This window comes from Aythya ferina (genome assembly GCF_964211825.1).
Source record: "Aythya ferina genome assembly, chromosome: 1".
NCBI classification, from domain to species: domain Eukaryota; kingdom Metazoa; phylum Chordata; class Aves; order Anseriformes; family Anatidae; genus Aythya; species Aythya ferina.
This window is the reverse complement of record NC_140296.1, coordinates 152,707,287-152,719,069: the sequence shown is the minus strand read 5'-3', so window position 1 is coordinate 152,719,069 and position 11,783 is coordinate 152,707,287. Positions and strand designations below refer to the sequence as shown.

General features: G+C 56.8%; 1 protein-coding gene across 2 annotated transcripts; it reads left to right on the top strand.

Moving 5' to 3' along the window:
- The first annotated feature begins 122 nt into the window (after positions 1–122).
- Positions 123–11,376, top strand: PLA2G6 (phospholipase A2 group VI). Of its 2 annotated transcripts, XM_084506037.1 has the most exons (16): positions 123–348; positions 1,409–1,624; positions 1,716–1,896; positions 2,335–2,522; positions 3,232–3,328; positions 4,142–4,324; positions 4,441–4,549; positions 5,093–5,245; positions 6,733–6,823; positions 6,958–7,121; positions 7,552–7,702; positions 7,874–8,010; positions 8,110–8,264; positions 8,374–8,541; positions 9,606–9,679; positions 10,199–11,376. In XM_084506037.1, exons 1-16 carry the CDS (start codon positions 137–139, stop codon positions 10,338–10,340), a joined length of 2,421 nt encoding a protein of 806 aa, XP_084362163.1. In that variant the 5' UTR covers positions 123–136; the 3' UTR covers positions 10,341–11,376. The 2 variants fall into 2 exon arrangements, with proteins under 2 accessions (XP_084362163.1, XP_084362164.1); XM_084506038.1 differs by lacking the exon at positions 5,093–5,245.
- The last annotated feature ends 407 nt before the right edge of the window (positions 11,377–11,783 follow it).

Genomic DNA, 11,783 nt, shown 5'->3' with positions numbered 1-11,783 from the left:
CCCCTTCGCCCCGCCCTTCTTCCCCCGCCCCATTGGCTCCTCCCCGCGCCCCGCGCCGCCCATTGGCTGGAGGGAGGGGAGGGGCGGCGCTGATTGGTCCGCCCCGCGGGGGGCGCCGCTCCGCTGTGGCGCCGCCATGCAGTTCCTGGGCCGGCTGGTCAGCACCCTGAGCGGCGTGGCCCAGGCGCTGGGCAGCCCGCACCGCGTCAGGGAGGTGCCCGCCGCCGAGTACGGGCCCGGCCGCTGCCCCGTGAGGCAGGAGGGCCGGCTGCGCCTCTACGGGCCCGGGCCCGGCCGCTCGTGGGACTGCGTGCTGCTCTGCCCGCACAGCCCGCAGCTCGCCCTGAGGTACGCGCCCCAAACGGGACCCGAAAGGGGGAAGCGGCCCCAAACGGCTCCAGGCCCTAAAATGGAGCCGGGTCTCAAAAGGGAGCCGGCCCCCCAAAATGGCTCCAGGCCCTAAAATGGAGCTGGGCCCCCAAAAGGGTGCCAGGCCCGAAAATGGTTGCAGACCCCAAAAGGGAACCCGACCCCAAAATGGTCCTGGGCCCCAAAGTGGCTCTGGGCCCCCAAAATGGCTCCAGGACTTCAAAAGGGAGCCAGGCCCTAAAATGGAATTGGGCCCCCAAAATGGCTCCAGGGCCCCAAAAGGGCACTGGGCCCCAAAATGGAGCTGGACCCCAAAATGGTCCTTGGACCCCAAAAGGGAACCAGGCCCCAAAAGGGAGTTGTTCCCCAAAAGGGAACCAGGTCCCAAAATGGAACTGGGTCCCCAAAAGGGAGCCAGGCCCCAAAATACCTCTGGACCCCAAAAATGGTCCTGGCCCCCAAAATGGCTCTGGGCCCCCAAAAGGGAACTGGGGCTCAAAATGGCTCCAGGGCCCCAAAAGGGAAATGGACCCCAAAATAGTCCTGGGCCCCAAAAGGGAGCCAGGCCCTAAAATGGAACTGGGCTCCCAAAATGGAGCCAGGTCCCAAAATGGCCCTTGGCCCCAAAATAGAACTGGGCCCCCAAAAGGGAATGGGACCCCAAAATGGCTCTGGGCCCCCAAAAGGGAGCCAGACCCCAAAAGGGAACCAGGCCCTAAAATGGCCCTGGACCCCAAAAGGAAACTGGGGCCCAAAATAGCTCCAGGCCCCAAAATGGTCCTGGCCCCCAGAATGGAGCTGGGTCCCCAAAAGGGAACCAGGCCCTAAAATGGCTCTGGGCCCCAAAAAGGGAACCGGGCCCCCAAATGGCTCCAGACCCCAAAAGGGAACCAGGCCCAAAATGGCCCTGGACCCCAAAAGGGAATGGGGCCCTAAAATGTCTCCGGGCCCCTAAACAACCCCAGGGGCTGCAGGTGGGGAGCATTTGGGGCCGCAACCCGTGGTTTTGGGGTCTCTCCCCTTCTCTCCCCCTGCGCAGGCTGTTCCAGCTGGACGAGGAGGCGGAGGCCCTGCAGCTCTTCCAGCACTACGCCGGGCACCTGCGGCCCTTCTACGAGAGCTCCCCCGAGCCGCTGACCCCGGAGCTCCTGCAGCAGCTCTGCGACTGCCTGCGCGGCCACCCCGCCTGGTCCCCGGCGCACGTGGCGGTGGAGCTGGGCCTCCTCGAGGCTTTTCGGCACAACGGGGTGCTGGGGTGAGGCCCTGAGGGCGAGCCCGGGGGGGGTTTGGCTGCTTCGGGATCGGCTTTCGGGGTGGCTGTGTCACCTCTTCCTGTTCTCTTGCAGCTGCGTGAACAGCCCCGATGGCGAGGATGGCTGCACCCCGCTGCACCTGGCGTGCCGCCAGGGCGACGTGGCCTGCCTGCTGGAGCTGCTCGAGTGCCGGGCGCGGGTGGACGTCGCCGACCGCCGCGGGGAGACGGTTTTCCACTACGCCGTGCGAGGCCACAACCCCCAGGTCGTCGAGGTGGGAGCGGGGACCGGGACCGGGACGATCGATCGGGGATGGTTTAGGGTTTTTGTATTAAAAACGTATCCTCTTCCCGCGTTCCTCTGATTTTGGCGACTTGGCTTGCTGAAGAAATACTTTCAGTTCCGAGCAGTCTGCTGTTTGTTTCTCTTTCTCTTTTGATTCCTCTCTAAACCAAAGAAAACAAAGTGAATTCCTGCTTTTCTCGCGTGCCCCAGGACTTTTAGGGTTTCCACGGCTGGGTGGGGTGGGGAGAAAATCAGGCAGCTTGGGAAATGCGAAAAACCTCGACTCTGTGCCCTCCTTCTGAGGAGGAGAAAACACAGGAGTGCTTCAGCTGTCGAAGAGGATGGACCGTAGCATCACGAGGAGCCCTGTCCGTGGAGCTTCCACACCTCGTCTGCCTTTGATTTATTTATTGCTTCCTTTTCCCAGATCCTGGGCAGAACCCCGACCGTTGTCCTGGACCACCTGAGCCACGAAGGGCTGACCCCTCTGCACCTCGCCTGCCAGCTGGGCAAAGAGGACATGGTTCGGTCCCTGCTGAAATGCCAGGCCAGCTGCGGCGTCGTGGGGACGCTGGGCTACCCCATCCACACGGCTCTCAAGTACTCCCACAAGGGGTAAGGAACTACCCGGGCTGCCAGAGCAGTGCTTTTCCTCCAGTTTGGGGCCCTGCCTGCTCGCTTCGGGTTGTCCCAGACCGGACGATCTGCCGAGGGCATCACCGAGCTGGCAGAAGAGCAGCGGGGGGCTGGTGTGGAAGAAAGAGACGCGTTCAGAAAAAAAGGTTTTCCCTGAATTTATCTCCAGGTATCACTTGGTGTGATATAATGAGAGAGGCACACACAAAAGAAAAGGAAAAAAAAAAAAAGAGTTTGTGCAATACTTTCTCAGGATGAGCTGCGAGGAGGTGACTTACTGATGCTTAAACACTCTTATTAACTGCTGTACCTCTGCCTTCCTGTCTTTGGCTGCTTTGATCCTACTCAGCTTTCATTCCAAAGCGTTGTTATTTCCGTCTCCCGTGGGCAAAGGTACTCCTGACCCTTAATTAACACACTCTGAATCAGGAGACGCAATATTTACTTCCTGTTCTCTTTTTTTTTTTTTTTTTTTTTTTCAGGGAGAAATTTGGTTCTCTTTGTGCTTTCTAATGCTTATTTTCGTAGCGTCCAAGCCCTGCAGAAAGGGCCCTCAACAACGACTGCTGCTAGCTGCTCCACGATTTGGGATTGGGAAGGGATCATCCTGCTGTAGGCTTTCCTGAAAGGCTCTGTGCTTGGGCTGGGTGTCTGGCATCTCAATTCCTCACCTCGTTGCCTTCACCAGGTGTGCCCAGGCCATCCTGGAGGTGGATGCCAGCCAGGTCCGCTCCAGGGACCCGCGCCACAACGCCACCCCGCTGCACTGGGCGAAGAAGGCAGAGGTAAATAGAGGCAGCCCGTGGCTGCTGGGCTGATTGAAACCGTTTGGTTCTCTCTGCTCTCCTCTGACCGGTGCTGTTTGCTGCAGGGAGCAGCGGAGCCTTCAGATAGAAAAAATATATATATAATAATAATCCCAAACTTGGCACGCTTGTCCCAGTAATTCAGCCCTTGTTGTGAAACTGCCAGCTCGTCCCTTTTCCCTGCTTATTGTGAAACTGCACCACTGTCGTTGAAGCACAATTACCCCTGGGGGGAGCTCTCTTCTCGTTATCTGAGAGAGGAGGCAGACCGGTGCATTAAACCATGAGGGGAGCGTGAGGTAGGCGCAGGGTCATGGTACGTAGGTTAGAGATACCCCGATCAGTGGTGTGATAAGCTGGAGCACCTGCGAGGCGTTTGTTTTAAGCAGAGAACATTGAACATTTCAATGGAAGGACCATGAAACTTTGTCTTGCAAGGAGGAGAAGGTTAAAAAAAAAAAAAAAAAAAAAAAAAAAGCTAATTTCTTCCCTCCAGTCTGCAAGGATTAGGGACTGTGTTTCTCCATCGCCACCAGCCAGTCGTTACGCTTGCATCTAAGCCCCAAAACATCCAGAAGCTGTAGCCAGATTGCGAAACCATCAAATAATTTTGAGGTAGAAGGCAGAGAAACCCCATGTCCAGCGCCTGGGACGATGCAGCTGGCTCCTGCCGTGCCCAGGCGAAGGCTCGCTCCTCTCCATGCGCTTGCCTGCCTCGTGTGAGCACTCAGACAGTTGTCCTCACGATTTCTTTCTCTTTCCTTGGCCTGGAACACGCACGCTCGGGCTCAGATGACGCAGCTGCTGCTGAAGTACGGCTCCGAGGTGAACGTGAGCAGCCGGACAGCCGACATGGCCCTGCACATCGCCGTCAGGAGGGGCCGCTTTGACTGCGCCATGGTGCTGCTGACACATGGGGCCAACACCAACGCCAGGGGCCAGGATGGCAACACGCCGCTGCACCTGGCCATGAAGGTGAGGTTGTGGGGCAATCCTCCTGGGCGCTTTGGCTGAGGGGAAGAGGAGGGAGGGAACGAGAGGTGCGGCTGAGGGGAGCACGGCTTTTGACTGAGCTTTCCCTTGGCTCCTAGCACGACCACCTGGATATGATCAAAGCAATCGTTGTCTTTGGAGGAGATGTGGAGATCCCCAATGATTTCGGGGAGACGCCGGGGCTGTTGGCAGCCCGGAGCAGCAAAGGTGAGGGAGCACCAAAAACCAGTGTAACATCTCCCCTTGTTGGCTAAAACCTGCATCTTGGAGAGGTGAAAACCCACCAGGCGTAGGCAGTGCTTCTCCAAAACGCTTTCCCAGCTTCTAGTTGCTCACAGGACCGGCCCTTGCTAAGCTAGTGGCATAGGCTTTGTGTGAATAGCCCGTGATGAATTTCTCCTCTGTGAGACAGAGAAGCAAGAGGAAAAGCTGGCACGCACCCCCCCTCCTCACGCCGTGGTGCTGGGCACTGCAGACTCACAGCGGGATGGGAATCCTACTGAGCTGCCCAGGTGTCAGCAGGCACAGGCACGGCAAGGAGCGTGCGGCACAAACCCTTCAAGCTGCATGGCACTGGCCGCGCCGGCTGCGCGCAGGGCAGGTTCAGGACGTGCTTTCCTCTCCCCCTGGGTTACCCCAGAGGTTTCCTGCGGGTGACGGCTGCCGTGAATTTTGCAGACTCCCCCTTCCCCCGGTGTGTGCGTGCACTGATTCTCTTTCTGCTCTGTGACTCCCCCTGCGTCACCTAAGGTGCGAACCGGAAAGTGCTCTTAGACCTGCTGCAAACTGTAGGGACGCAGCGCTGCCACCCACCCACCCCCAGCTCCCAAAGCCTGCCACCATCCGACGCCTCCTTCTTCCTGGAAGGCCCGTCTTCCCCGCGGAGCAGCTTCAACAGTTTAGGTAAAGCCTTCCCTGGCCCTCCCTCGCTGTCCTCTTTCCTAGCTTCAGACTTTGGGGCAGCCCACGCTCTGGGGGCTGTCTCCTGGCTCTCACTTTCTGGCCACTCTGTCCTCGTCCAGCTGGACCCAGGCTCTTTTCTTTGCTTTCCCTGTGTGTGTACTCTATAAATTCCTGATTTATGGACCTGACACAGCGCAGCTCTGCGTGGAGGAAAGGGAAGGCTGTTCCCCTCACCCTTCTGGAAGAGGTGCAGGGCTTGTTTGCTTACTTGTAGTCATGCACAGAAGGGGAGGCACTTGCTGGTTCGTCTGAAAGACATCCCAGCGGGCAAAAGGATGTTAAAGTGGCACTTGTTCAGGTCTCAGGGGCCAGTAGTTGGGAGAGGGAAGGGAGGAGGCCAGGGATAAGTGATGCTGGGTACAGGATTTGCGTTATCCGTAGGAAGAGCCAACCTCAGGACGTGTGCTCTGTACTGCACAGGCTGAGTATGTCAAGATTTCACCCTCTGGGGAGCTACAGAGGCAGCAGGGGGTGTCACAGAGCAGGCAGTGGGTGAGCTGGCGTGGAGGGAGGATCTAACACCGTGATGAGGGCATGCAGGGAGATGACAGCTGCTTGTGGTCCATTTTCCCTCTGGAAATTGTGGTTTTCATCGCAAAGGCCTTCCTGTAGGGCTAGAGGACAACCCCCCTCAGGTTCTCTGTGTCACAAGTCCCACTGGATGGAGGCCTCAGGACTTCCCACCACAGCCTTGTGGCGGTGTCCCACCAAATTTCAGCTCTCTTACCCTTTTCCAGCACGGACTCTGGCTCTGGAAGAAACTCCTCGCCCTGTTCTTCACCATCCACAGCTGCCTTCCAGCCGGGGTGCTGGCAGCAGCATTTAACCTCTCCTCCCCGTGTTCTTCTTTTGGTTTCGCAGGCTGCCTCCTCACCTAGGCTGGATTGCTGCCCTGGGTTTACATCAGCCGAGGGGTAATAACAAGCTAACGAGCCCTCCCGTCCCCAGACCTCTCCTGCTTAGGTTACCTCGCAGGAGTAGATTTAGGTTTTATCTCCTGGCTTGCAGTAGTGGGTGTGCTGCTAGGCTCTGACTCCTCTCTCACCCGTGGTGCTCAACGTCTGCTTCTACAAATCCTTTGTCTGTGCCAGCAAACCTCCAGCTGCCTGCTCTGGAGAATTGGGTTTCTCCTCTTCGGTGTGGGGTTTGTTTTGGGGGGTACCTGCTGGTTACGGGTAAGATGGTTTGTGTTTCCTGCAGGGAGCTTCGACTGGGAAGGGCGTTGGATGTTCTCTGTGGTGGAAATCATTTACCAGAGGGGTGGGAAGTTTGGGTACCCTGGCCGGGTTTTTTGGGGACAGAGAGAAAGTAGGAAGAATAATTAAAGGCTTTCTAATCGATTGTACCCCTGAGGCACTCGTCAGAGGGTTCGGGTAGCAAATTGGTCTCTCATTTTTTATTTTCCTTCCGTATTCATGGCCCTCTAGGGTACGGGGACCTCCTGTATGCTTCTGCAACACTTGGACAGTTCCTGAAGACGCCGGATGTCGTGGACTCCCCCAGGGAGGGTGGAAGAAGGTGAGTGAGGAATAGCTTCTGTAAAGACTCACGTGCAAATTGAAGGCGAACGTCACCTTGAGGAAGAGGCGGGATGGTTTCCCATCCCCAGGGCCAGGATCCGAGCTCTGTGAGCTGTGTCTGTCCCTCTGCAGTTACGACCGCCTCCTGTGCCTGGACGGAGGGGGCATCCGGGGCCTGGTGCTCATCCAGCTCCTGCTGGCGATCGAAAAGGCCGCGGGGCGACCCATTCGGGAGATTTTCGACTGGATCGCAGGGACCAGCACCGGGGGCATCTTGGCCTTGGCTATTGTACACGGTGAGGCGAAGAACGGGCTCGTTCTCACTCCTCTGGGTGGAAAGGGTGTGGGGTGGGAGCTGCCTCTCTGGGAGTCCTGCCTGAGATTTGCCCTCCCTACCTGGGGAGGGAAGGTGTGTCCATCAACGAAGGAAAATCCAGACCCGTTTTCACTCTTGCTTCATCGTGTCACCTGGTCTGGATTTTGGGGAGGTGCATGGTGGCGGAGTGCAACGTTCTGCTCTTCCCACTCTCCCCAAAGCGGTTTTACAGCAAGGAGATCAGCCCTTAGCAGTGGGAAACAGCTCCAGCTTTGCCTTTCCTCTTCAACCCTTCCCAATTCTGCTGCTGGTGTCCGGGCAGCCTGGGAAGGGGACGGGGTTGGGGGTGAGGCCTCCCCCCACCCTCTGCTCCTGGAAAATCCAGGCTCTGACGTGCTGTCTGTGCTCAGGGAAGCCCATGGACTACATGCGCTGCCTGTACTTCCGCATGAAGGACATGGTGTTCCGGGGCTCTCGGCCCTACGAGTCGGAGCCCCTGGACGAGTTCCTGAAGAAGGAGTTTGGGGAAAACACCAAAATGACAGATGTCCAAAAACCCAAGTAAGTCCTGCTTGGGGCTGTGCTGCTGGCTCTCTTGGGGAATGCTCTGGAGGCCACGTGGCACATTTGGCATCTCCTATGAGCAGAGAACCTGTGATGGGGAGACCATGGAAGCCAAAACCACGTATTTTTTTTCCATTTTACCCTTAGCTGTCTTCTCCTTTTCCCCAGAGTTATTGTGACGGGGACGTTGTGTGACCGGCAGCCAGCTGAGCTCCACCTCTTCAGGAATTATCCCGTCCCAGAGACAAAAGTCTCCACTGAATATAAAACAACCGCGTCTTTCAAACCACTCACTCGGCCAGAAGGTAAACTTGGGCACCAGCTGTGCCTCGTGAAGAGGGGATGCTCCTCGCACGAAGGAGAGCTGCTGAAAGAGGCACGTCTGCTCCTTTTTCTCCCTGCAGACCAGCTGGTTTGGCGTGCTGCTCGCTGCAGCGGGGCGGCTCCCACCTATTTCAGGCCCATCGGGCGCTTTTTGGACGGCGGGCTGCTGGCAAACAACCCGACCCTCGACGCCATGGCGGAGATCCACGAGTACAACAAGTCTCTGATCAAGAAGGTGAGGGAAATCCTGGCCTTGAAGCAAGAACTTCAAACAGACTGTTGAGAAATTAATATTTCGCTTTAATTGCGTGTTCCTGCAAATAAATTTTCTCTTTTGTCCGCAGGGTCAGAGGCAGAAAGTGAGAAAGTTGGGGCTGGTGGTCTCCCTGGGGACAGGGAAGCCTCCACAGGTCCCGGTGAGCTCTGTGGATGTCTTCCGCCCCTCCAACCCCTGGGAGCTGGCAAAGACCGTGTTTGGGGCCAGGGAGCTCGGCAAGATGGTGGTGGATTGTGTGAGTACTGGCAGGAGGGGAAGGGCCTCGGGGTTGCTTTCAGAGGGAGAGCAAAGGTTTCCAGTCTTCAGCTTCTTCCTTTTGGAAGAAAACTGAATTTTCCTTGGAATCACTCCACCCACGGCCAATTCAAGGAATGGGGGTAAGGGGTAGCTTGAAAATTGTGCGAGCACAGCAGGTCTGAATCCCTCTCTGCCTGTTTGGCGTTTGGAGAGGTGCAGTTCTTGCAGCTGAAAGGAGCTGAGGTCAGGACGGTGGCCAGTGACTCCTAGGAACACTTGCAAGCGTGAGTTTGTGGAACTGGAAGCTTTCCAGGGAGCACGGGTTATCATCTGAGCAATGCAGACCAAAAAAATGATGCTTCAGCGTGACAGCAAGTCATTTTTCTTAAGAAAAGCTTTATTATCCCCATGAGAGCAATTAGCAAGTGGTTGAGAAGTGGGAGCTTTGCTAATAAAGAGCAGCAGTTCAGAGCTGTGGCTAGGAGCGTGCGATTTTGCATGCTTCCGGAAGAAGCTCGTTAGATGTTATGCATGAATAGGTTCCAGAGGAATGAAAGCTGGAAGGATCAGACTTGAGGGCCTGACTGTGATCTTGATAACGTGGCTTTATCTCTTTTTAGCTCCCTAAAGCCTGGAGATACCTGGGGAGGCCTCTCTGTCTCTGCTGTCTTTTCTTTCAGTTGTCCCAGGATAGCACAGAAAGCCTGCAATAATCCTAGGCTCTGCTGGTACCGGGTTGTGGAATAGAAATGGGGAGAGATGAAGTCCCAAAGAGGCATCCTGGGGATGTTCTTATGGGAATTCCCTCTGTGCAGTGACAGGAGGATCTGTAGGGTGCAGTTCCTTGTGTCCCAAGGATCAAGAGCGTTATATTTAGGGGGGGAAAAAAAAAGCCACTCCACTTTTGCTGGTGATCTTTGCCATCCAGGATGCTCTTGCTCCTGGTTTTCCCTTTCCCTCCGTGGCTTGTGCTGTCGAGCTCGGTGCCAGGGAAGCCTCCTGCGGGCAGGGGCCGGGCAGTGTGTCAGTCCTGCCCTAACCACCGGCCGGTTTCTCCCGCAGTGCACTGACGCAGATGGCCCAGCTGTGGATCGTGCCAGGGCCTGGTGTGAGATGACGGATATCCCTTATTTTCGGTAAGAGCTTCCCTTCTGCTCTCCGCACAGACCCGCTTTTAGCCTCCAGGTCTGGCTGGGGCATGTGTCATCCCAAATCACGTCCCCTCCAGGGGTGTGCCAGCCTAAATCTGTTCCTCTGCCCCCTTCCTAATTCCTCCGTGATACAACGGAGGATGCTGTAGATCAATGAAGGAACGAGCACAGCTTGTGTGGGGTCAGTTACTGGGGTCTGGAGGGTGCTAAAAAGGGTCCTTTGAGGATGTGGACCTCACCCTGCCCTATTCCACCTCGGGGCACTGCACGGTGTGTTTTGAGACTCGTGTTTTAAATGCAGTGAGAGCTGAACCGTGGCTCAGCAAGGAGTGCAGCTGGGCTTTGAAAGTGTAGGGGAAAGGCCCCCAGCCTGCAATTTTCCCAAATAAGGGGAACCAAACAGCCCAGGAAGCAGCAGCCAGGTTCTGCTGCCAGCCTGGTGCTTGGGATGCTCGCTGCCTTCGTGTCTATGCCCCGCCGGTGGTGATATCTCGGTGTCCGCAGGCTCAGCCCTCAGCTGCACACGGAGGTGATGCTGGACGAGGTGAACGACGCGGTGCTGGTGGACGCCCTGTGGGACACCCAGCTCTACATCTACCAGCAGCGGGAGCAGCTGGAGCGCCTGGTGCGGGACCTCTGCCGGTGACCGGCCTGGAGGTGGCCCCTCCTGCAGCCCCGGGGCAAGGAGCAGCAGATGCCCAAACGGCTCAGGCTTTGCCCCAAATATTGAGGTTGGGGAGGGGAGGGATTGCTATTAGTATTAATTAGAAATTAATCCTATTTAATAGACAACAGTGCACATACATTGCGGGACAGCTCTGAAATACTGACAGTTCTTGGACTACAGCCCCATCTCCACTACTCTGCTTGGTTTTGCTGCCCTGCTCCCTGACCCTAAAGCCCTTCCCAGGAGCCAGAGCCCCCACCTACACCCCGAGCTGGAGCAGCTGGAGCCCGGCTCCTGTCTGTGCAGCACCCCCAGTGACAAAGCACCACGCACCTTCCTGCATCACAGAACGGGCCAACGCCAGATAAAGCCCCAAGGATTGCTTTCCCTGCTGGGACCGAGCTGGTTCTGAGTATAGGGTGGGGAAAGGGATCCTTTGCTCGACACTCCTGGCTTGGAGGGAGGCAGAAACTCTGCAGCCTTCTGCGGTAGAGAGATGGAAAATACTGTGACTGGCACTGGGGAGAAGGGGGAACCCTTCCTGAACCAGTTGCCACCTGTAACGCCCTCCCCTTTTCCCTCCAGAGGTGCCTGAGGTTCTCACAGCACCTCTGGTGGGAGCAGACCCCCCCCAGGGGCTTTTGTGTCCCCTGGCTTGCTGTGACTGTCTGCTCGAGGGCTGAGATGTGAAAACCCGCCTCGTCTCGTGGCAAGCTCAAGGCGAGGGATAACAGCAGAGGGATTTTCTCTGTGTTAGCGTGCAATCGAACCTGAGCTCAGGTCCCACCAAAGCAACTGACCCTGTGGCAATTGGGATTTGTCGTTTTTACTGCTGGAAATCCCGTCGTGACTGCTGTACTAAATGTTTCTGTAGCAAACTTTGTGTATTTATAAATGACGTATGTATCCCTTGGAAGTTCTGAGAATTAACCTGGAAAACTGACTTCTTCAGCTGCCGGTATGAACAAAAACTAACATGGCTTGAAATAAAGAGAAGCTAAGATTCGGTTCTGCTGTGATGTGCTCCGTGTTTTGTGCCTCTGCGTCCTGCGCCATCCCACGGGGGGCTGAGCGTGCAGTCCCACGGTTAGGAAATGACAAATTGGGCTCGTGGGGACGCGGAGCTCTTCCCTTCGCATGGGCTGAGGAGGTGAATCGTCTCTGAAGCCACGGTGTGAGCCTGCTGGCTGTTCTGGGGACCCGAGGATGCTGTGGTAGTGCGGGGAGGCTCCGAGAGCCCGCTCAGAGGGCTGGAGGCTGCAAGATGTCCTTCTGGCAGGTGGCAGGCTTTGCGGGTGCCGGGGCAGGGGGAGCCGGGTGCCGGGCAGCGATCAATAATTGAAGGAGGCGGTCACATGCCCGTGCTGCCTGCCGCAGGATTCCTCTCCCTCCAGAGTCCGGTTACATCCTGGGATCAAGTTC

What these genes read in the sequence shown, in the direction of transcription:
- PLA2G6 (XM_084506037.1), top strand. Translation starts at nt 137, where the DNA reads ATGCAGTTCCTGGGCCGGCTGGTCAGCACCCTGAGCGGCGTGGCCCAG. An exon ending in CCCAGGGAGGGTGGAAGAAG is followed by an intron (nt 6,824 to 6,957) that starts GTGAGTGAGGAA and finishes GTCCCTCTGCAG; the next exon opens with TTACGACCGCCTCCTGTGCC. An exon ending in GGCCTTGGCTATTGTACACG is followed by an intron (nt 7,122 to 7,551) that starts GTGAGGCGAAGA and finishes GTCTGTGCTCAG; the next exon opens with GGAAGCCCATGGACTACATG.